This window comes from Halichoeres trimaculatus, unplaced genomic scaffold (genome assembly GCF_033239565.1).
Source record: "Halichoeres trimaculatus isolate MK-OKI-2021-1 unplaced genomic scaffold, fHalTri1.1 fHalTri1_scaffold_11, whole genome shotgun sequence".
NCBI lineage: Eukaryota > Metazoa > Chordata > Actinopteri > Labriformes > Labridae > Halichoeres > Halichoeres trimaculatus.
In genome coordinates, this window is record NW_027437189.1 from 26,704,830 (window position 1) to 26,729,713 (window position 24,884).

The following is a 24,884-nucleotide window of genomic DNA, read 5'->3' on the forward strand; positions in this document are numbered from 1 at the left end:
AAAAGATGTCCCATACATACCAATTTAAGACTTTTAAAGATATACAACTTAAAATATCACAGTCATTGTTATATAAAATAGCTTTTATTAACAGGTAAACATGATTTTGCATCACTGGTCAGGCTGAGGTGTGACTCAGACATCCACAGCTTTGTCCCGCTCATTAACAGAGTCCAACAGAGAGCAGGGCAGGTGCTAGCTCAGGAAGATAACTGTGCTATTTGCTGGGGACAGGGCCTGGTTGAGAGGCGGCCATGACGGAGAGTTAGCAAGAAGGGCATTCAGTTGTTTATAGTGTTTCTTCGACTGACGCTTCCCACGCAGCAACCGTAGACAGTCAAGCAGACCCAGGTCAATCAGCACCTGGAAAAAAAAAACAACAAAGACATATTGGATGTCCTGTATGAGCATGTATATATGTGGTTTGACTATCACTCTTTTTAAATACATTACCAATTTATCACTTCAAGGGATAATGTTTACTTGCAACTAACAGGACTTAAATTTCCCGCCTTTCTTCTTGTGTGTGGATTTAGTATCTGTTTCTATGTTGTGTTAGCAGAGTCCCCTATTGCGAAATTCACAGCCTGCTTTTTGTCATATTTGGGTTGCTAAGTTGGATATCATCACTCACTCACTCACCTCTGCAACAAAACAAATAAGGAAGTTTAGAGCAGCCAGTGCAACAAGCAGCAGTCTGAAGTCCATATCAGGGAAGTTGTAAAGGTCCAGTGATTTGCTAACCACAGCGCCAGGATAAATGACCAGCCAAGTCATCACGCCGAAGAGGACGAACAGTAAACAGAGGAAAAGCACTGAAAGATAAGAAAAATTACTTTCTTAGTTTATTGTCACTCAACATCATATCATACCTCACAAAGCTAAAAAAAAAAAAAAAACTTAACCCGTTTATTTGCATCATTGGACATTAGTCAGATTAAAAAATACGTGATGCCTCACCGTTGTGGTAGAGAGGTCTCTTGTGAGGGTAGCCCTTTGTGACCACGACAGCCATGATGATGTACTGGAAACCTGACATGGTGAACACACTTGTGCCCTCCATGTTGGGCAGATTTTCTGTCCCAAACACCGTAGAATTGAGTGGAACATACCTGAGGACAAAACACCGGGGATAAAGTTAGTGGTGTACCACTTGATTCAGTCAGATTACCAGATGGTTGGAGATGAATGTATTTGTTTACAACAAATGGATTAGATGTAGCAGCACAAAGCTTGATTCTTCCACTGACCAGTCTTGTGAAATGGTGATGAAGAGTGCAGCCAGCTGGCCCAATACAGCCATGGAGCTGTGGATTAGGAGGCTGCCCAGGACAGACAGACCCAACAGAGTGGCTGGGGGTCTGCGGGGACTAAGCTCCTTACTGGGACCTCCCTTCCCCATCACTAAGGCCAGCAGAGTGACCACAAAGATGTCACAGAACAGGAACTGCAGGTCGGCCATGCTCGTCTTTACCTGGACATACACATCAAGGGGATCATTTCTCAAGCACCCTGTCCTAAAACAGTTTAGTATGAGCCAATCCCTGCCTGTATAAACCTGAGGTACTCTTTAACTTTGTAGAATCTGACTAGAGTCTAATATGTAGCATTTAGATATTGTTATTTTTATACTAACTTTGAGTTTGGCAGGTTGGCCTCTGAACTATTTACTCTTACCACAACTCCTACAATTCATTTTGATTTGAATTTCTGATTAAAAATTACTTCTCATTATAAATAATGTTCCAATTTCTCTCTTTTCCATAATCTATATCTGAATAAATTGTTTAGCATTCCATCACATTTGATTAAATTACATACAGAGGGCTACAGTATGTTATAACTGATCTATCAGAGACTGAGGCAGTAAGAAAACAGTTACTTTGAAAGTCAAGGGTCTGAATGACTTCACCAGTACTCACAGTATACAGGATAAGGACGGAGGTAAACTGAATGAAGCTGTACAGCGCCATGTACCGAAAGAGACTGAAAGAGGTCACCAGGGAACACCTGCCCTCTCTGCACATACAAGAAGAAAATATGCAGTTCATGTCTTCTACCACAGTTCAACAAAAACTACAAAACCAGTCGGTTTTCAAACACATGACCCTGAATTTGTAACTTTAAACACTTTGTATGAATCCTCCGTTCTCACCTGATCAGCAGTGGCACACAGCTGATGTTTTTGGTCTTAGAGGTGAAAGGGGAAGCGACAGAGGCTTCCGCCTCAGACAGGGAAACCCCGACGTCAGCAGCTCTCAGGGCTCCACAGTCGTTGGCTCCATCCCCGCACATACCCACACGGTAGCTGTGATAATACAACAAGAGCTGTTTTTAACTACATCAGTAGCTTTTGTGACAGAAAAAGAAGGAATTCAGTCATGGTATAAAATTTTATCATGAAACGTGGGAGTGTAAAAACACCCCTTCTCTTCAAGCTTCTCTTCCTGCCTCACTGCTTCTTAAACAGAATAAGCTTGAGAGCTGATAGAGACAGTCTGCTCACCCTTGTCCTACAGAGAATAACTAAGCTTTCAGGCTGCATGTAGACACTGCATCACACAAGAACTTTCAACTGTATGTTTGCAATTTTAATACACAACTTATTTTCTGTCTGGAATCTAAATGCAGCAGTATAGCAGTGTTTGCTATATTCACAGATGGAAGTTACGTCCTTAAACCTAGATTTGTGTTCACGTCGTTTTTTCATTGATCTAGCAGTCCTTGCCTCTGATTATCAGTCCTAAATAACAACCCACTGAGACAATATCAAGTCTTCAAAATCAGTCCAACCTCTGGGAATCAATGTTCCTTCAAACAATTCACTCACTGATGTGCTCTGCACTGCAATTCCTTAAACCACCACAGGATGGCATATCAAAAAAACTTTCCACAAACAGCCCAAAACGCCTCACCGTTCTCCTCCACAACTTCTTTTAACTCCTGTTGAACTTCTTTCTTTGCATTCAAATCCTGTGTTTTTAATTATGATTGGACAGCTTCCCCGTTAACCCACTGACCATAACTTACAAGAAAACAGAAGTGCAGACTGAGTATAATACATTTTAATCTGAAATGATCACTATCAGTTTATTTCTACTCCGCTTTTCTATTTCTGTTCCCTTTTCTTTCTAGTTTCCATTCTCTCTTTTTCATGTCAAACCTTACTTCAGTTTCTGCAGCTCCTTCACCAGCTGGGTTTTCTGGTCAGGTGTCATACGTGCAAACACTGTGGCTCGCAACAAAACCTGAAAACACAGCATGTAAATGGAAAAAGAGACAGAAGGGGTGAGACAAAACAAACTGTCAATTAAAAAAATCTTTGTTTAAACCAACGTTTAATTTAATTACTATCACTAATCTACTTCTACTGTTATAAATTTTGTTATTTCTTACTGCATGTGTCAATGGTATACTATCATGGTCCATTTCAGAAGATTTATGCTAAGATAACAGAGCATGCATTACCTTTGGCAGATATTCAGGAAAGTATTCACAAAGTGCTGCAAAGGACTTTCCATTGATGGCCAAGTGATAGCCATAGCCGCCCTGATACAGACCCTGAGATGAGCAAGAAAAGGATTATATATTATAGACATCCATTTTTCCACCATACTTAAACTTGAAATTATTTAAAAGTGCAAACTGACAACCATGCTATGGATTTTTATGATAAAGGACAGCCTAGGGGTCCTGCGGGGGGTCCCTGATAAATGCAGAGGGGAAATTTTGGTTGTTTGAGCTCATGCATGTAGCCCTGGCAGGAAGTCTTCAGTGTTTGCAGGGAAACAATAGATTTTTTCTTCTTTCTTTGTTTTCTGCTGACACAACCAGCAATTTCTGAAATTAGCAACTTAAGCTTTTTGTCACACAGCTGAAGCTTGATGAAATAAAGTGTTATCTCAAAAAGGTTAAATTTCAAGTCAAATAATATCAGCCTTATCTTTAAAGCCCCAAAGCATGACAGGATGAATCCCTCTCAATTTACCATGTGATAACCGCACGATCCAAACAACCCTGGACTGACGTATTTTGGATGAATAACATGACACCAAAAGTATTTTGGCCCAGAAATACTTGAACAGTATGAGGAGCGCTGTACAGCAGAGTTGTTTCTGAGCAGGACTGACCCGAGTGATGACCTCCACTGAGTTTTGGGTGACAGTCGATCCTCCGTTCTCCAGGTTAAACCTCAGCACAGGCATGGACTGGTTGGTGTGCGGGATTACATTGACGAATATTACCTTCTCATCAGAGCCCACCATCCCACAGCATTTTGCTACATTCACTGCTGTTAGGATGTTGTCTCCTATTCGAATACAGACAAAAAACATTAAAGAGATTGATGGTTTTGTTATTAATAAAAAGGAAGTTTAACAGATATAAAATATCTCTCACCAGTGACCATGATGCTTCGAATGTTTGCCAGTCTCAGGATGTTGATGGCTGTGGGACTCTCTGGCTTCACCAGGTTTTTCAGAATCAAAAAACCCAGAAACTGCATGTCTTTCTCTACCTCCCCTCTGTGAAAGACCCACAGACACTGTTGAGAAGCTGCAGGATCTATTTCTATACTGCATACTTCAGATGTAGAAACAAAAAGTCCACGAAGGAGTGTTGTAGTCGCATAGAGGTCAAAATGAAAACTGTGCCCTCACCTTTCAATGGTTCTTAAGTCGGTGCTCTCCTCTACTGGTTTAAAAGCCAGAGCGAGAACCCTGAGGCCCTCACTGGAGAAGTTGCGCAGCTTGCTGGAGAACTTGGCTGGCACTGTAAGCATAAACTATCCCATTTAGTGTGAATATAAATTAAGATTAATTAACCAAATGAAAAATTCCCTTGAACACTTTAGGTTTCTTTGACCCACAGAAAAAGATGTCAACATACTTCTGATCCAAACCACTTTAGAAATCCCCGCACTGATATATCTCTTTTACAAAGTTCAGGTTACTCACCAGTTTCTGCTCGACACAGACTAGCCACCATCTCAGGGGAGCCTTTCATGAAAGCAAGTGGTGAGCGTCCCCCCGGGGCCACTGTCACTGTGCTCATCCTCTGCAGGGCTGAGGAGAAAGGGAACCTCTGAACAATGGCCACAGGCTCACTGATGGGCTGACGAATGAATAAAAGAAAAACAGTAAAGCAAAACCTGAAAGTCCAAAAGAATTTTATAAACTGAGCCGAGTAGTTCTCTTTGTTTAAGACTCCAATACTGACAAAAAACATAAGAATGATCACTTCTATCACTCAGACTGTATGAGGCTGATAACTGGGACACAGGACACTCACCATTGCAGCAGGAGGTCTCATAACAGCCAGAACCTTATGGTCTCCAAACTCTGCATCCAGCACACCTCCATTCCCCTCTGGTTCTTCAAGAGTCTGGAATAAATACATTTTAGATACTGATTTCAATTCATGATTTACACATTCACATAAAACTAGGGATGCATGATATTGGATTTTTGCCGATATCCGATATGCCGATATATCGAAACCCCTTTTGGCCGATACCGATAATCACAAGTTTGTTTGTTTTTTTCACTGTAAAGAAAGCTAAGTCTATCCTGTACTGGAATTTATATGTTACTCTTATTGTGACGGTCTTATTTGTTTAATAAAAACACATAAAAAAAGACAAAAAACATTTGATTTTACCATAAATAAGAAATGTATTATTTTTTCAAAGTCAAGACATTCAGTATTGAAATACAGAAAAATAATTTCTTTAGATCACATGAACTTTAAATGTACAATGCATTTTTAAACATAACCAAGTTTCATTTGATTATTTTAGAGCTACTGTAACAACCTGGTGACAGACACAGAGCTCTGCAGTGCAAATAAATGAAGTGCTACATTTTATTTAAGGAGCTTATTTTTCAGATGGAAAATAATAATAATCCTAACTGAATAGCACCTTCTCGGCTGTGCTTATCAGCAGAAATTTCCATACCTGCCGATACCGATAAACGTGTTTTTAAGCTTTTATCAGTCGATACCGATATTGTGCCGATACTATTGTGCATCCCTACATAAAACCGAAAGGGAAAAGCAACTCTTTATGAATATTTACAAATAATTACAGTAGTTAAACCAATTCTAGTGTCTCTACTTCCAATTCTGAATCCAATTTAGAATTTAGTAAACCCTCTCTGTAAACCTCTGGCTTATTGCTAACCGAAGTCTTTTCTATCCTTGAGAAGTACTCACTATCCCCTTTTCATCTTACGCATTGCAGTAAAAGGCATACTGGAAGTGTAAATATCCTGTCTGAACCAAGCAAGTGTGTGTTTTTCTTAAGGTAAACCTCTCCAGGAAAAAAAACAAATACATTTTGATGTCATACCCAGCCAGTAGACTCAATCATCTTGAGCTCCAAAGGATCTCCGAGGAGCTGATCTTTATGCAGAGTCACAGTGTGACAGCAGGCAAGACCAGAAAGCATGTGCCCTGGTGGCAGGAGGCTTGGGTCTGGTACTAGCTCTGAGAAGCCTGCAGGTCTGGCTTCTATCACTCCCCACACATCGAGGCCCTCCTCTGTTAGAGTTCCTGTCTAGAGAAACAAAAGTACCCAGATCAAACTCAAACCTGACGTATCAAAAAGTCATATTCAAATTAGACTTCAGTGAACAGATCCCCCTCACCTTGTCAAAGCAGAAGAGTGAGACCTTTCCACAAATGTTGATACGGGGCGGACTGATGCAAAAGACGCCCTGCCTCTTCAGCCTGTGCTGGGCGTAGATGGTGCCCGTGGTGATGGCGGCGGGCAGTGCAGGAGGCACTGCAATGGTGACGATATCCAGGCTTCTGATCACCAACTCCAGCCAGGTCTCCTGGATCCACACCCAAACAAAAGTCAGGGTCTCATTTCATTTATCTCTGGTATGTCACACAAACAGGCCATCAGTTATTCAAAAACACATCTGCACTTACACAGGCTTTGAAGAGGACCACAAAACTGTAAATGGTGCCAAAAAAAGCTGAAGAAAAAAGAAAATGTTGGAACATAGTTAAATACAGTTCAGTTGTTACTGAAAAGTCATCTGAAAAGCTTGTTTGTACTGTTCTACAATTTCTCTGCCTAACTTCTTACCAACAATGCACAAGATAAACAGGAACTTGACAGCATCTTGGTAGAAGCGGAAGTTTGTTGGCTGAGGATACAGAATGGAGCTGATCAGGTCCCCTTTGGCTGTGAAAAACCCTGAGGATGAGATGAAGCAGCAGAACTGATATGTCAGTTTGCCTGTGGAGTTAAGCTAAAAACAAACTGACAAAAGTTATATTTACACGACGTGTTCTTAGGTTTCCCTCATTAACAATGTCTGTGTCCTGTAGAAAATAAAAACCTTCTTTGCCTGCGAGCTAGCTTTACTCTCTTCTCTCCTTTTGTCAGTCTTGACTGACATCTCATTGAACTGCTATCTACTGTGAGCACAAGTGTCTTCACTCACCAGTGTTTGTGACCACAGCGACAGCTCCCCTGCCGTCCTGCCCGCCCCCTTTGGCTTGGATCAGATGAGTCCCACAGAAGAGGGTGTGTCTGCGCTCGGCCTCTGAGCTGTACTTCCTGTCACCAGTTGGTAGAGGACTTTTCAGAACTGGGACACTCTCCCCTGCACACAGGAAGGATGACATCAGGTTGACTCCTCAATGCATAATCTAAAAGGAGCCTCAGGTACCAGGTGAGAAAGAGTCAGCACATCTGTATTCATGACTACCTATAACAAATGTTTGTCCCTTTCCAAATTGTACCCTTAAAAAAGCAATTCACAACAACAGTCACCTAATTGTAACTGTTTGTTAGATAAGTCACATTTCCTTTAGGAGGCAAGGAGTGGTTAGGTGAACGAAGCAATGAACCATCCTCCTTAACTAATACATTTTTAAAAAAATCATGTAAATCCTCAGTGAAATGTTCAGGGATAAAAGCAGCTTTAAAGTTCCATGGCTGTGAACCTCATGCAGTATATACTACTATTAAATATATTGATTTGTTTGTTATTTTGTTTTTTCTTTGAAAAATACCCAACTATTATTTTCATTTTTATTTCACACATCAAAGTTACTTTCAGAAGTCTGGAACCAGAATTTGTTGCATTTACTGAAACTCACCACCAATTCGTACAATGACGCCAGCTTTCAGGATTTTAAAAACATGTTGTTTCTTTGGTGAGGTCTAGAAATCAAAGCCTTCACTGAGCATTCCCATTATAATTGAATGCGAGCATGAAGTCAGCCTGAAAATTACTTTGGATGACTTATGTGCGACTCTAATCCGCTTTTAGATTGTGAGATGTGAAGTGACCCCGGCTTAAAGAGATTTTGAAGTAAATCCTTTAATCAACCTTAAAACTGCTGCAACAAAACAGACTTTTCCCAGCTTTGAAGGAGTTTAGTGGGTCCACTGGCCAAAGCATTTCAAGGGAGCAAACTTTTATTATAGCTGTGGCTTTAATTAAGACTAATATTTCCTGTTGTGTTAGCTGGTCACCTGTTAACATGCTCTCGTTGACCAGACACTCCCCTGCCAGCAGGGCAGCATCACAGGGCAGAATCAGACCCTCCTGAGGGATGATGAGACAGTCACCAGGAACCAGCTCCACAGAGCTCACACACTCCTCAGCTGAAACAAACAAACAAAGGATTGAGTATTGCACTGCTCATCTTCCTAATTAACTTTCAGACTTTAACTTTTACCACATTTCTCATAACATCTCCTCCATATCCTACTGATTAAATGGACTACACTAACTACAGTTAGTCATCACATATTCAGCTTTACGTTCTCCACTTCACTGATTGTATACCATATAGTTAAAATGGATGTTTATTTTAACAGGGTGATTTTAATCTTCTGGATCCAGTTGTTAAGCTGCTGAGAAAGATAACACAAGTTTCAGTTGGTATATGCTCCAGGGGAAACTGTCACACAGCTTAAAGCTGCCTCAGGATGTTGTTTTTGCTTTTCTGTTTACATTACGCATTTCTCACTAAAACAAACTGTATAATTGGGAAGCCTCACACATGTTTTGAAGGACTTTAAATCACTTTAGCAAAGCTTAGGTAAGTATTTATTGTGTCAATTGATGATGTCTTGTTAGCTCTACTAAAGAGTTAAACTGCTTCAGATTATCAGCCCTGGGAAAAGGGAATTGAAACTGTGGTGGTTCAGAAGAGGCACCGATTTATGGGGCATACACACAAACTATCAATGTCTCATCTCCACTACAGCTTGGTGTGGTATAACTTACTAAACTGAGCCCTCTTTTTGCTGTTTCTTTACAGCCTGACTTATAATAATGGGTATGTGATCCAAGAGTACAGTCTGAACCTGTTTTCAAATTAAGACTTTTGTCAGGTGACTTTTAACAGATTGGATACCAAAGTCAATCAAATCTAAACACCAATCAAATGACAAATACCCTCAGAGATATTTTCATACTATACAACAGTCACATTAAGAGAGGAGCATTTGAAAGAACTCACATCCTGACTTTCTTCTTACTGTGACATTTGTGATCATCCGGGCCATCTTATGAAGAGTGACGCTTTGCTGTGGAGTAAAGTTAAATAATGTTTATGAATTTAATGAGCTGAATCTATGATTGTGTACTGTTGAATCGAGTATCCTACGTGGAGCTCACCTTGCGAATCTCATAAAGTGAAATGCCAATGGACAAACCAGAGATGAAGAAAATACAAAAGGAATAAATTAAATAGTTGTCGATGAGCCACAGGGTAATGCTGAACAACTGGAACACATAGAACGGATTGAGGACCTGAAAAAGCAGAAAAAGAGTGAGTTCATTTTGGTTTTGAAGCTTAATTTTTATTTACAATTAGCATAGAATTTTTTTTAATCTCACCTCCTCAATCAGTAGGCGCATAAAAGGCTTCACAGGCACGTCAATAAGATTAGGCCCATAAATGCGTCTCCTGGAGGGAGTCAAAAATAAATCAGCAGTGTCCTATCAGGTTAAATAAAATAATACATTTCATCTATTTATGCATGTTTTCCCCACCTGAAGCCCTGCTCCAGGGGACTGAGGCCCTTTTGGAAATCATACAGATCCTTGTGAGTCCAGTCCTCATTGAGGACACTAAACACAAAAAGGAATATAGTCATGTGTATTTATAGACAGAAAAGTGGCAGGGGACGTCAGTAACTCTTTGTGTATTAAAATGAAAAATCACTGCCTCAAAAAAAGTTTTAATCCTTAATACAATATCTGTGCAACCACATGCTCCACTGATTATTGAAATTTGTCAAGTGTGGATGTTTTTCTTCCAATCTTGGTAGAATTACATGACTTAAATTAAAATGTGAAACATAATCACTGTAAACATGTGTTGTGCTTGATTGCTCAAAATTGTTCTAGGTAACGTTACCTTTGTCACCAGGCTTCTAAAAAGATGGTTTTAAGCTGTGCTGCTGTTCTTTTTCTCTCAGTAAAGGTGTAAGATACCTCCTGTTTTCAAACTATTCTTTGAACTGTTTCTGATATAACATGAATCAGCATTTTTCATGTTTCAGTACCTAACACGACAGAAAGCTCCTTTTCTATCCATCCAGATGTAGCGCAGTCCTTCAAACTGATAGTAACGCAACAGAGTTTTCTGAAACAAAACAAAGGTCAAGTTTGAGTGTGATCTGGATAAGCATCCGTCACATGGTTTTGGCAGAGAAAAGCAACAGTTTACTTATTTCATACCTCCTCCTTGTAGAGCTGAACTGTATCTTTCCACTCAGTGTCCTCAAGCTCCCCCAACAAGTCCAAACTGAAAAAGTAATTTAAATTTATTTTACTTGATTGACCATTTTCCATCAAGGCTAAACAGAGGCTGTCAGAGAATAAAAACATGAAGCTTACCTGCCCTCCTCCATCTCCTCTGTCAGGACCTCCACCACATGCTGCTGACCAAAACTGTCCTGAAAAAAACACAAATAAATCTGTGAATCATGAACCGTCAGGGACGCATCTTAAGAGGTAAACAAGTGTCCAGAACAGAAGACTTCCAAAGACACGGTGCTCCTCTCTATCTTGTGGTTGCACTCATGATGGGTAATTAAAATGTCATAAAAGAACTAACTCATACCTAGTATGAAATCAAAGTGAAAGTATTTTTAGTTCACCTACAGCAGCTGTGGTGGTAAATGTTAATGGATTTAAATGTTTAAAGCAGATATATTTTAATCCACAGTTGAACCCAGTAAGTAGACGTGTATTAAACAGATGGAAAATGCATTTCATGGAAAATAACAATGTAGCAAGAAGTGTTATTAACTAAATCCTGATTTAAAAAAATCCAAGGCCCAAATAAAAAGGTGGTAATTGATAAACTTTGAACTGGATGAATGTACCAGTCAACATAAGTAAACTGTGTTTCCTGAATAATGTACTTGTTCCCAGCGTGGGATAGACTTTGTTCCAGCATTACAAAACGTAGAAACAGTCTTTACACTGCTCTCTTCAAAGCCACTGGACTCCACAAAACAACAACTTAATGACCAGCTAGCTTCTGCACTGCTGCACAGCTCTGTTGTTGGTTTCATCCCAACAACAATGAACAATAACAAAGAAAGACTTAAGACAGCAGACAAGAAGCACGATCATGAAGTAAATTTTTTGTTATTAAGTCTGGAGTGGAGCTAAAAGGCAGATCATTTAACTCCTGCAGCTTTGATGAGCAAATGTGCAGCATTTACACTGCAGGAGGTGCCAAAACCATTAACAACATGAAATACATCACGCTGTGTGCTTATTGATGCTTTGATGCAAAAGAAAACTTGCTTAATAGATTTGACTAATCTTAAATAAAAGTCTGTATAATATGACTTTGATGCATCCTTTTGCTCTAACCACAGAGAACTGACCGATGTTTATGTAAACATGCTAAGCTGCTACCAGTGAATGCCAAATCATTAAACTCTAAATTAACCAGACAACATTTCAAATGTTGGCATTTAAGGTCAGCTACTTTTGTAAGTATTTTCACCAGCAGCACACATACAGTATAAGTGTGTCACATCAGTCGGCAAACAGTAGGAGAGAGCGGACAACTGCTCTGAAAGACACCTTCTCATAACGCATCTTAAACACACAACTGAACACCACTAAAAGTGAGTGTGTGGGGAGTCGTGGAGATGGGCAGGTGTAAGGATGTATAAGAGCCAATTTGTGACAGCTAGGTGACAGGGCAGGAGAATTTCCAGGGCTGCAGAAACTTTTATACAATTTTTTTCCAGCATCCTGTAGCTTCAGTCTGGAATCTTTGAAGAGAGCCACAATTTTCTCTTTCTGGTTTCAAATTGGCATCAGACTCCCTAAATTTAAGTTCTACCTGGCAACAGCTGAGGCAATCTACTGGAGCAAGAATAAAACCTGCTGTTGAGATTTAATTCTGCAAGAATGGAAAAATAGGATCTAGGTTTAGCGATACTTGAATTACCTTTTAAATCCATAAATGGGTCAGACAAAGTTAGTCATTTTTTTAAATTATTGATACTTAATCATAAACTTAGTAAGTGTGCCAGGTTTATCTTTGATGAATAGCTAAAGTAAGGTGACACTTAAACCAAATCTTTTCTGTCTCTTTGGAAACTGTGAAAATTTATATGGGTCCAAATTGGCAGGCAAAGGAACAAAAAAATATCCAGTTCCTAATATATGACAGCTGCTGGGTTGTTTTCAGATTGAAGTAAGAATTAATGTTATTCTCACTTTTAATAGCAGAACATCTGCCAAAGCTAGGGGGCAGGAGCAGCAGCGGGCCAGGACAGCAAGCCGCGGGCGCCAGTGAAAGATAATCAGGAGGAGACCCAAGGACAGCAGGGCAGCCAGGCGACACAGCCAGATACGCCATCGCACCCACTTATATCCCTGTACATCCTGTTGGGACAAAGGATTCAGACAGTTCATTCAAATGAAAACAAATGGTTTAGTATCTGATTCACACAGAAGTCAATTTTCATAGAGCTTATTATTTTATCAGCATTCAAATTACATAGTAACATCTCAAATGATAGATGCTTCCAGCTTAATATTCCAAACAAAAAAAAAAAAACATTGCTCCTCTGCATTGTTAGATATAGTGAGAGAAAATAACTGAATGATGTTTTTATTTACAGCTAGCAGGTATTATCACAAGTTATTAACTCACATTAGGCAAGTGACACACTCTACGTCCAGCCATCAACTAAACCAGAGCTGTATTGTTAAAATGATTAAGATGAGATTACAGCTGTCCTTACCATGTGTGACTCAGGACTGAGCAGGGGGTCTCTGGGACTGGGTGAGGGGAGTCCGCTCTGCGGATCCACTTCACTACCTACAGAAGAAGTCAACAAAACAAGTCCTCAGTTAAAAGGTAAGCATGAGCCATTAGCATAACAAACACCCTCAAAGTCAATACTGACAAAAAACACAAAGCAAGGCTCTACTTAAGTCTAATTTCCCCAGCGCCATGTTAGCTGCATAGTTTCAATCACGTCTACTGATATAACCTGAGTTATGACAAAGATGCAACAGGGCGGTTTGTTAGTGTAGTTGAAGTCATGCCAAACTTGAACACATCAGCACAAACACAACGCCTTTTCACTTTGGTATTCAAAGCTGCCTTTAAAGGTGTTCTATCCAAGCGCAGTCTGTGGAAACAGGTGGATAGAGAAAACGATACACAGCGCATCTGAATTGTAGGAGAATATGCGAGATGCTCCCTCGCATATATATGCTCCCTCAATGAAACCACTGGACACACACACCTGAGTGCGACTTAAAGCGGAGAAAGAAACATTAACTTTAAAAGGCTACAAAGGAGTGTAAAATAACTCATAAAGCAATAAAGCGTTCGTAAAGCCTACCTCAAAACGGGACCATAACAGACAAGATAAAAGTCACAAAACAAGCCTTAAAGTAAGCAGTTTGGTTAACCTGATGTTCGCTTCCGCTTCAACACACCTGGAAACTCGTCAATGGAAACGTAACCAACCTCCTCAAGATTAAAACACGACCGAGCTGGCTATCATCCCCACACCGTTTCAAACAAATACTTCACCACAAAGAGAAGACTTGTCATTTCTCTCTGTGGTGAATCCCACCGTGTCATTCTGCTGCAGCAGCAGTGTTCCTTCTTACCTTTACCTGCGTGCGGTGCCTCGAGCGTCGGATACCTGACGGAGCTACTCTACCTGTTTAACCAGCTCTGAGGGAAAAGTGGGACATAGTCGTCATCTCTTGTTCTGACGACGAATTAACCCACGATTTATTCACTCTCGGGTTGGCAAATAAATGCATTAGGAAAGTACTTAAATGAGCTTTCAACGGAAAATGTTGCAACGATCCTTGACTGGAGCTGGAAAACTCAGCAGGGGCGGACTCAGACTGCCTGAGTGACAGGGGCAAGAAAAAAAGGGGGCACCTGCAACATAATTACTTTACTTTAGTGGGCATTCAACCATATTTTCTTCACTTCAGTATGCCACACGTATCAGTTCACTCATTTTTCTCACATCTGAGAGGCACCTTAATCACATTTTTTTTCTACCAGAGAGACACCCTGTATGGCATTTAATCAGCTTTCCTTATTTAAAAGCACAATTAAAAAAAAAAAAAATGACTACAAGAATATATTTTTCATTCTCCCCTTTATGGTGGAATCCTGGAGGTCATGTCATTGCATTTTCTTTATCAGAAAGAAGCCAAAAGTAGTGCAGGGACTTTTTTATGACAACCCCGATTTATTATTTAAAGGAAAAAAATGTTACACATTTAATTGCAGTTTATTGTTGTACTCCTGACAACACAAAATGTTCTTCAGTGCCCGAGTTCCTGGCATAACGATTATGGCGAGGTGCACAAGGTGACGCCACACAATGCAGGAAGCGCCCTAGCAACGCCACCACAAACAATATGGAAGAGGCAGATGAAACAGAGTGACTCAGCCTTAGGGATGAGAAAATTTGAGCTAAAATATACAAAGGAAGAATGGATAAGATCATTCTTTGGGGAAATGATGCAACAAAGAGTTTGTATATCACCAGAGCAATGATAGCCTCTGGTATCACCTCAATACTTGGCCATAGACTGTAGCGGTGAGCACACAGTGTTGCTAACCCATACTTAAGTTTACATAAAGTACTTCAAGACTTGAATTTATTAGTTGAGCCTTGGGATTATTAACTGCTCAAAATGTAGCAGTAGTAGTCCAAAAATATACTAATGACCAGACATTTTGTCTGTTAAGAAAGACAAACATTATTTTCCCCTTTTGTCTCAGAGTATTTTATTTTTGAACCGTATTGGGGTAAATCTACACACTACACAGAAATCTGAAGGGCTGGTCAGGAATTCTTTGTGTTTTTTTGTCAAACACTGACATCATGTTACAGTAAGTTTTTTGATGAATCATGTGCTCGCTCATCTCTAGCATGGTCAACCATTACTAAGAGTAGCCTAAAACAAAGTTTCACTTCTGCCTTAAAGCACCTCGAGTTGTCATGTCTCCAAAAAGTGAAACTGCATGTCACATTATTTTTAAAAAACCTGTTGAGAGACATCACAAGTGACAAAAAACTTCACTGTAGCAGTCAAAGTTACTTTGCTGTAAAAGAGAATTCAGAAATCAAAATATTTGATACCTCAGCTTAGATCAGACATAGTTTCAAAAAGAAAGAAACTCCCAAACCTCTGTAAGTCACCAAAAAGCCTCTTTGAGTTGACCTTAGTCAAAGATTTGATCAAAGGAAAAGTGGCCATGCACATTAGGAGTAAAGATGGCCTTATTAAATCTGCTAAATCCATGAAACTCAAGACTTTAATTACATTTGCTACTAGGCCATTGACTGGGAAAACTTTCTGCTCTGTCAAAAAAAGGAAATTAGTTTGCACTAATGACGAGACAAACACGAGACAGTCATGTGAGCTGATGGGGAAAAATTTTAGAAAACAAACCCTACCCTCCGGAAGCACAGCACAAACTTTAACCAGCAGCTATGTGAAGGCCACCAGCCTGTGCACTATTGATTGGTGGGCTGGCCTGACTCCTTCATTACTTTGCTTTATAAGATTACAATCCTTGCTGCTTTCTTGGAAGAAGGAGCTTTCGCAAATGCAGAATCAGACAAAGTTGACCTAGCAGAGCTGGTGGCAGCAGAGCTGAAATGTAATGCTTAGAGGTTATCAATCTTTAGAAGCTTAAAGCTGCTCATTTGTTTGGATTTTTTGGCACTCTAGTTTTCTTTTACCTTGGATCACAAGTACTGTTCTCATTTTTGCTGATGTTTTCAACACAAAAAGATATGATAGATCACCTGTAGGCTACAGCAAACAGGTTAACGAAAAGAGAAACTTGTTGGGTAACATTACTGAGTATTTAAATCAGTCACAGATGATTCAAAACTTAAACACGTTACATACAGAGAAGAAAAGCATAGCACACTAAATAATAACATTGCCAGATCTTACTGGAAAAACTGTAAGAATGACTGTATTTGCAACATGTGGTGCAGTTTTTGTTCTTTCTTGTGCTGCATAGATTTGTGGTAAACAAGAAATTATCAGCAACAATTCAAGATGACCTGGATGTCGAACAAAAATACTGCCGATCTTCTCAGTGCCACTTGTTTGTGTTGTGAGGGCCATGAATTAATTATTTCCACCCATAACCCAATGAGAAGAAGCGGATAACTCTGTCAGCAGCACAAATAAAACCTTTCCCTTGGCAGAATACCACAAGTGATAAGAAGGTGAGAACATGTTTTTCTAATTCCACTGCAGGGTAATTATTACCAGAGTTGAATTTGGAAAAACAGTTGTGCAAAGGCAAGTTAAATGATCAAGATGAGCAATGTTTTTTAAAAGAAATCTATAAGTCACTTGCTGCAAACAATACTGATAAGAACTTTAGTGCTTTCAGAAAAAATACACCAAAGTACACTGAAAATCTGACCTCAGTACAAGTAAAAGTCATCTGCCCAGTGATCATCATCTTCTTTAAGGAATGTAAGAAGGAAGCTATCCATGTTTGGAACAAATTTGATTAAATATGCTGGCTGAAGCCAAGCTGCTTCAGTCTTACCTTTACCTGAACATCATCTTTCTTTTATAACCAGCTGTTTTGCCCTTTGCTATGACTGACTGCCATAAAACACAGCTATAGATCAAGCCACACATATGGGTTGCAGGTGTGTTTCTCATGTCTATTTAATTTAATTCTAATCTAACTTGAGATTGAGCATCACACATTTTTTAAATAAACTGACCTTTCTTCGTGTTATCAACTTTAGTTTGTTCTGTTCTTTGGATTTTAGTCACTACAATTTATATTATAGGGCAGATACAGGCAATTTGGGATACCTTATTGATATGGGTCAGTGTTTCTGCTTTTTAAGAGAAAATCTAAAACAGTTACTGCAGAGATCTTGCTTTGGGAGAAAGTGATCAAAACAACATAAAAAAAGATGTGACATCACATGAGAGGTTGTCAACAAACAACTGGAAGTTGACCTAAAAAATTTGAGGTCAGAGAAAAATTTGAAAAGCTCAATATATTGCAAATGCAAATTATTTACAAATATGGTTGAAGTATAAGTGTAACAGAAAAATATATTTTCAAGGTTTCATGAATGAGGGTAATTTTGTGGTTTGGTAGTATGGGACAGAATGTTTTGGGTATTTTGGGACACTACTTACACGCTGTCCTTAACACTAGTAGCCTTTCATCAAATTCAAAAACAAAACTGAGTAACGGAGATGGAGACAGAAATCAGAGTTGAAATAAATATTGTGAAGATTTTTAATGATTAATGAGCACTGCCTGATGTTTGGACCTTACGATTTGTTCAAACTAACCCTCACATTATTTCGATTCAACTTGACTGTTTCAATGTATTCAGTTATTTAATGAAAATGTGAAAGCTGAACCAAAACAGGGTTTGCTTTAAGTGTGCAAGTAGTTCAGAGCAGCAATAATAACTGAATGTTTGAGCCAGTGTGTTTGTCAAATCTATGGTTCAACCTCTTTTTTAAACTTTGTCTAATGCCAGAGTAAAGGAAACAATAACAAGACGAATACAGGAGGAAATGAGCCACTGATGACTACTTGCAGAACATAAAAGTTGTTTCACCCTATGTGATGTTAATTGTCTCATATCTTGTCATCATCTAATATCATTTTAAAAAATAAATGCCTTCATGTCTGCCTTCGTTGCATGAGAGGGGTCGTTGGATTCACATGTCAGTTTAAGATAGTTAACATTGAATGAACAATATTTCCCTGAGTTTATTGGTGCCGTTATACATCCCCCACAATAGTCATTGCTGACTTTCTTTACTGGCCAAAGATCTAAGGAAATTTGAACTGTTTTGCACAAGCATACTTTCTTAAGATACTTTTTATCTATCTCCACTGGCTGGCTGTAGCTAACGGTTAGCAGCAGAGTAGCTTTCCTCTCTCCATTTAGAGGGTGACGCTTCATTAACAAGATAACAACACACTTACCTCTCCTCTCCATCCTTTGGTCACGATTATAGCCTCCAAATCATTTTATTTCAAAGAATCATTGCCTTCAATACAGGCTGTCTTTGGCTAATACAACAGATCCCCCCCCCTGAAGCATAGGGACCATCTATTTCAGTACACACAGTACTTCTCTACGGCAAGTCACGTGGCTCAAAATAGATAAGATTGATAGTCAGCTGCTTTCTGCTGCCAAAAACAATGCGTGTCTGACAAACTAGAGCATATGCCAAATTATACAATATCCACAGTAAAATAGTTAAGGTTTTCATTTCAGTACTCATCTTCCTTTCTTCATTTTTTGGACATTATATCTATCGAGTTTTTTTTCCCCACAAAAAGGGTAAAATAAGAGAGTAACAAATACGTAGGGTGCACGGATTGGTTAGAATACAAAAGACGGAAAAGACAAATAAAAAAATAATAGAGATTAAAAAAAAGACAAATAAGTGAAATTAAAGGAAGTAAAAGTAAGATCTGCTGATTTACCCATCCAAGATAATTCAGCGCTGTATGCCTACAAGTTATCAGTAGATATTTTGTTATAAACTTATTAATTACAGACCTACTACTATGTGATTTCCTTAAGTCTGAGCAACATTCATTGCAGAATTATGATTTTCTTCTAAGGCTTAAGATACTTTTCTATGAAATCATATTGAAGACCATTTCTGTAAGCCACACAAAAGGAGATGCTTTCTGTCCTCTTTTCACAACCAGCCCTGTTACAGCATTAAAATGACTTAACTTCAAAACTAGATCTGATCACAAAAATGGTTGCATATTACTATAGCAAGGGTTTACCTGTGGTGATGATGCCCTTGAACATGCACGTTATTTCTGTCATATGTCGTGTAATGTATGGACATGACACTTGTTAGTGAGCCTTGAACTTTAACTCAATTTGTTGATGGTCAATATTTTTTTCTAATCATTTGTAACCCTGTTCAGTGTATTAAAGAAACTTGGTATGCAAGTATCACAGTAAGTAAAACATTCTGCTGTTTTAGTTTAAGGACATTGCATTTGTTCAAGGGACCCTTGGATATGGTGAACAACACCTGTGTCTTCCTTATGATGCAAGCGAGATATTGTGAGACTTGTGGCAGGCACTGAGTCATGTGGTTTACATACCTCAAACTGCATATTGTCTGAGGGCTTGCCTGGTACAAGTCACTATGACATTTATATTCACTGCCAACAAACAAGCTGTTTTTGTCCTGTTACTCACTATTATTGTATGACATTACATCCCTGATTTCAAATTCACTGTCTAATATTGTTCTGTGTAGTCATAGACTGTTTTTGAGAGAAAAAAAACAAACAAACATAAAAATGTGCCTGGAGTAGATATTTCCACCTAATCTGATTAAATGAATTAAAATCTCATTTGACCATGAAAGAAATATTGACATGAAAGTTTTCATAGTACGCCTTTAATTCTGTGCAAAGCTGTTTTAGCAACAAAGATATTTGTTTCACTCAAAAACATGTAAGTTCCTTCCTTGATGAGCAAGCACAGCATATTTTTAATGAACACATATTTAAATATTTACAGTCTGAAGATAAATCCGTGAGAGTTTCTGAAGGAGTAAATATAGCAGAGCTTGGTTTCTTCACTGTGCAGCATGAACAGCAAACATGTGGTCCAACATGTTGGGTCTTTTAAAATTCAGATCATGAATGTTCTTTCTAGCACCCTCTTCTTACCCACTTTCATATCTCCTGATCTCTTACACAGTCCCACTCACACTCATCCACACACTTCACTAACACACTCATGAAAATTAAAAAAGGTGCCAGTTGAGGAAAGAAGCTCCTGGTTGGCTCTTCTCTTCCCTTTGACTCAGTTCATGGTCTTTAAGTAGGTCTTGAATGGGTTTCTGGATGTTCATGAAGCGGCAGCTTTCTTTTCTTTGTAAGTTGCCATCATTTTCTTGATCTCGGCGATGGCCTTTCCAGGATTCAGTCCCTGTGGAGCAGCATTTTAGACATTGAGAAACTAAAAACTTAATTCAGTCCTATTGTGTGTGTTGAAATCTGTATGTGTACCTTGGGGCAAGTCTTTGTGCAGTTCATGATGGTGTGACAGCGGTAGAGAGAGAAGGGGTCCTGAAGTTTTGACAGACGCTCCTCAGTGAATTCATCACGTGAGTCAATCATCCACCTGTAGGCCTGCAGGAGAACAGAACAGTTGTGATCAGACATGCACACCATTTAAAACATGTTTTTAACATTATAAACATTATAAAATTTGTCATGGCAAGTGGGTCCAAATATCTGAAAAGGTGCAAAGTGAAAGCCTGCTTTCTTTTGAGACACATAGAAAGGTTGACATCAGCACTTACATAAGAACTGAGCTCAAAGGACAGCCTCAGGTATCAACAGCTGAACTGGATAAAGCACGCCTTAAATGTACATAACAGAAACCCACAAGGGGATAATGTAATTAAATATTAACAGCATGGCCTTAGCTTTGGCTCCATGCTCAGCCTTACCTCCTCATTTGTCTTGCCTCACTAGCTGCCAATATCTACGGAAGTTTTTCTTCCACATTTTATCCACATAATGATTTATGTCCTCAAAGTGTCTGAACCCACCTGCATGAGGACAGCAGGTCCCAGGTACTTGTCTCCGTTCCACCAGTAGCTGGGACAGCTGGTGCTGCAGCATGCACAGAGGATGCACTCGTACAGGCCGTCCTTTGGGTGAAGAGGAACAGATTATTCTCACAGTCTCTGCACTCTTTCAAGACACCACTGGGAAATTATGATGATGAAGTTTGATATCTTAATTAGAATAGTTTTGAGATGTTAATACAAGACAGAGTGGATGATCACTTCTGTAATGAGATCATGATGAAGATATTGCATCCTTAGTTTATTTACCAGCTTCTGTCTGTCCTCCACTGACTGGAAATACTGCTCCTTCCCTTCTTGTGTTTCATCCTTCTTCTTCAGGTAGGGCTCGATGGATTTGTACTGTGCATAGAAGTTGCTCATATCCTGGTAGAAACAGTGCGAGAGTTAAATCAAAACAAGAAATAGTTATAATAAATTTGGTTGATTTCTGTCACAGTGAAAGAATAAATTGTATTTTTAATTAGTGGGGATACTTGGGCACTTCAGTAATTTAGTAGTTTACTGATTAAACAGTCTGTACTTACAGGTACCAGATCCTTGACCACATACATGTGTGGGAGCGGGTAGATTTTAGTTGGTTTGCTTATGTTGGAGTCTATTTTGTTCAGACAGGCCAGTGTGTTGCCTCCATTAATGTTCATTGCACATGAGCCGCAAATACCTGAAGAAACACAGAACCAAGTTTTCAGGTTGACAGACAGATTTCTTGATGTCTTTGGTTTGTTCATTTGGCTTCACATGCATATGTTGTTTAGTTTTAATTCTCACCCTCTCTGCAGGAGCGTCTGAATGTCAGTGTTGGGTCGATCTCATTCTTGATCTTGATGAGAGCATCCAAAACCATTGGACCACAGCTACAGACACAGGATCACAACAACAACAGGTTATAAGACTGATCAGTTGTATATTTCACACATTGATGCTCTGGTCATGGACATAGTATTGACTTACGCATTGAGGTCAATTTCATAAGTCTGCATTCGGGGTTTGTCTCCGGCAGTATCAGGGTCCCAGCGGTAAATCTGGAACTTTTTGATCCTGGGCTCCGGAGCGGTGGCAGCAGCCGTCTGAGCATACCTAACCATCTGTAGCATAAGCAACAATAAAGATGGTTAGTGTAAACAAACCACAACTAGGTAAAAAATTTAGACTGAATTCTTGACTTATTTTCCTGACATTGTCCGCTTTCATTCATAAACTTTATCTCTTCCCCCCAGGTAAGGATGAATTCAAAGTAACACGATGAAGAGTCAGGTACAAACACAAGAGTGTGACCTGGCAGCCAGTTAGGTCAACCCCAGCTAAAAAGGGAGAGCTTGGTAATTCTATCTTGTAGCACCAGAGGTAACACTGGTGCAACACCAGCTCAGGCACACAACAACACCAACACAGAGGATCTTTTCCCACATTCACAGGTCAAATGAATTTTAACAACTTACAAACTAATGACGGAAACTCTTGAAACAAAGGTACAGCAGAGTAAAGTACTTATTAGTTTAAAATAAAATGTATACATAAAGTACATTGCATACATACATTTTTTTTTACTTGACCAAACATTTAACATCTTATAATATCACTTTCATGGTAGACAATAAATCAACATTAAATTAATAGATTCTCATCATTTTTGGCCATGTACACAGCAAAGCAGTATTCGCTTTCCCTAATAAGATGTAGCAGCTCCCCCTAGCGGTCGTTAATGAGAACTGACTTGACAGCGTTACATCACTGCCCAATCGCCGGTTACCTAACTGACTTTTCAAGAACAATTAAAGACTAATTCAGGAGCGATATCTTCATGTTTTTGTTAAATTCTGAGGTATGAACATGATGACATGTATTTTCAAAGCGAGGGTTTGATTTAATAAAATATTTTTTAAAGCAGGAAGAGTTGGACACAGTTCAGCTCTTAGGCTATTGTGGCAAAGTGTACTGTATCAGCAACAAAACAGTACCTTTGGCTCCTAAAGGATCGGGTACGGTACTGTTATTACTTTGTTTGGCTTGATTTAAAGATGAAGCATGGTCTCCAACAAGCTGACATTTACATGCTTAGTCTTTGAACAGGTCACTACAGGTCGTTTCAAAGCAAGGCTATACATTAGGCATACTTGTACAAGGTGAGGTGTGACTTTACTTCACATACTTTTACATGGTAAAGTCTAGCCATACTTAAAATAACATTTAAGTGTCCATCAATAACCATTCCGTAACAGTTAGTAGAAGTACCCCATGCCCCAGCTATTGAAAGAGTGAAAGAAGTCCTTTACTTACCACCATAGAGCCAGCACTCCTAATGGCCAAAACATTTCGACTCAAGGCAACACAGACCGCAGACATCTTTACCACTTTTTTTAGTAGATTAAAGCAGGAACAGTTCTACCAAACAGTCCTGTCTGCCCACTTTTGTTTCACCTTCTCTGTATGTAACAGAAAGCTACGCCCTCTACGCGCTTACATGTGACGCAAGGCACGCAAGACTGCGTCATGGGTGTTGCCTTCGGGTTCTCCCACCCAACTCGTTCATCAGACAATCCCAGCACAGAGCGGCATACACAAATTTCATTCTGTATCTCAGGACGGCTTTGAATTAATTCGGATCAAACAGTGAACTTGGCACTTGCCAATGTTAACTTGTAAAAATAAACCTCACTTTTCTTTTGAGCGTAACTTTGGATGATACTTCTTGTGTACAAGTGTTCCTGAAGGCATCATGCGTAACTGGCTCTTTTGCAACCCTCATTGATGAAATCCAGGGTCAGTTACATACTCATAAAGGAAAACATACAGTGCTTTGACCAGGACGTGGCACTCACTTTAAACAGCCTCATGCTTTTCATGGGACCTATTATAAATGCTCTCTTCTGCAGCCCAATGGTTTTGTTGTGTGTAATAATGAAATTTAATTGGTCCATTAGAGGAAAGAAACGCCAGTTTAGTGCTGAATGTAATTGATAACAAGGCATGCCTGTTGATTTTTTTTTTTCAGCTCTGAACTAAGAGAGCAACCTGCAAGGTGATTTCTATATGAACTTAATACCAATCATTGGGCCTAATTTACAATCTGTTTAAAAACAATTTTATACAACTGGAGCAGATATACTCAAAATTATCCCCCTTTTGTCCAAATTTATGGAATTAACGTTTTTCATCATAGTTTTCAGACAATGGGCCTCATTCAATAATAAATGCGTACGGCTGTTCTAATTCAGTGTATAAACTAAGTGTGTGTACGCAAAAATCACTGCTGGAGTCACAAGACGTTCAGACAATTTTGTGCTGACCACCTCAATGAATCAGAATAATTCTAAATTGATAGGTGTGTCATCAAAAAGTAACGTTTTAAAAAATTAACTGTCCTTTAACTGTTAACGAAGTAATTAAAGGGTGAAAAGGTGTCAATTTCATGGTTATTTAATGCATCTAATCAATTCACAGTGTTTATTATTAAACTCTAGTAAAGGCTTTTTTCTTTTATTGGCCTTATGTCATGCATTTAGTTAAATGAGTATGTGTTTACATTTTCTGAAAAGGTTGATTATATGATTTGTGCCTATGCATGGTCTGAGGAAGTTTTATTTTCATTAACAGTGTAATAATAAATTAAAATAAGAATATGTTGATGAAATCCCAGATTGCTAAAACCATGTTATCAGGAAACCGTCAGTCACTATGTCACTTAATTTCTGTCCATCTTTCTCCCACAGGCTATTATCA

The 24,884-nt window shown here is 39.1% G+C and overlaps 2 protein-coding genes across 2 annotated transcripts; both read right to left on the bottom strand.

Annotated features, from left to right (window-relative positions):
* Positions 1 to 3: 3 nt before the first annotated feature.
* atp13a2 (ATPase cation transporting 13A2) lies at positions 4 to 18,743 on the bottom strand. The gene is made up of 29 exons (XM_074681296.1): positions 18,505 to 18,743; positions 13,259 to 13,335; positions 12,729 to 12,896; positions 10,878 to 10,936; positions 10,719 to 10,785; positions 10,544 to 10,623; positions 10,029 to 10,106; positions 9,873 to 9,942; positions 9,651 to 9,785; positions 9,493 to 9,559; positions 8,498 to 8,629; positions 7,458 to 7,619; positions 7,097 to 7,207; positions 6,937 to 6,983; positions 6,648 to 6,836; positions 6,350 to 6,556; positions 5,290 to 5,382; positions 4,956 to 5,112; positions 4,659 to 4,770; positions 4,399 to 4,523; positions 4,131 to 4,309; positions 3,469 to 3,561; positions 3,169 to 3,248; positions 2,156 to 2,308; positions 1,923 to 2,019; positions 1,251 to 1,474; positions 961 to 1,112; positions 643 to 815; positions 4 to 363 (listed from the first exon to the last, which is right to left on the bottom strand). The coding sequence occupies exons 1-29, from the start codon at positions 18,515 to 18,517 to the stop codon at positions 196 to 198; spliced, it is 3,468 nt and encodes a 1,155-aa protein (XP_074537397.1). The 5' UTR covers positions 18,518 to 18,743; the 3' UTR covers positions 4 to 195.
* Positions 18,744 to 19,914: 1,171 nt separating this feature from the next.
* LOC141799458 (succinate dehydrogenase [ubiquinone] iron-sulfur subunit, mitochondrial-like) lies at positions 19,915 to 23,611 on the bottom strand. Its single transcript, XM_074681701.1, has 8 exons — positions 23,442 to 23,611; positions 22,116 to 22,249; positions 21,933 to 22,018; positions 21,689 to 21,825; positions 21,411 to 21,527; positions 21,123 to 21,224; positions 20,575 to 20,697; positions 19,915 to 20,494 (listed from the first exon to the last, which is right to left on the bottom strand). The coding sequence occupies exons 1-8, from the start codon at positions 23,505 to 23,507 to the stop codon at positions 20,414 to 20,416; spliced, it is 846 nt and encodes a 281-aa protein (XP_074537802.1). The 5' UTR covers positions 23,508 to 23,611; the 3' UTR covers positions 19,915 to 20,413.
* Between the last annotated feature and the right edge of the window lie 1,273 nt (positions 23,612 to 24,884).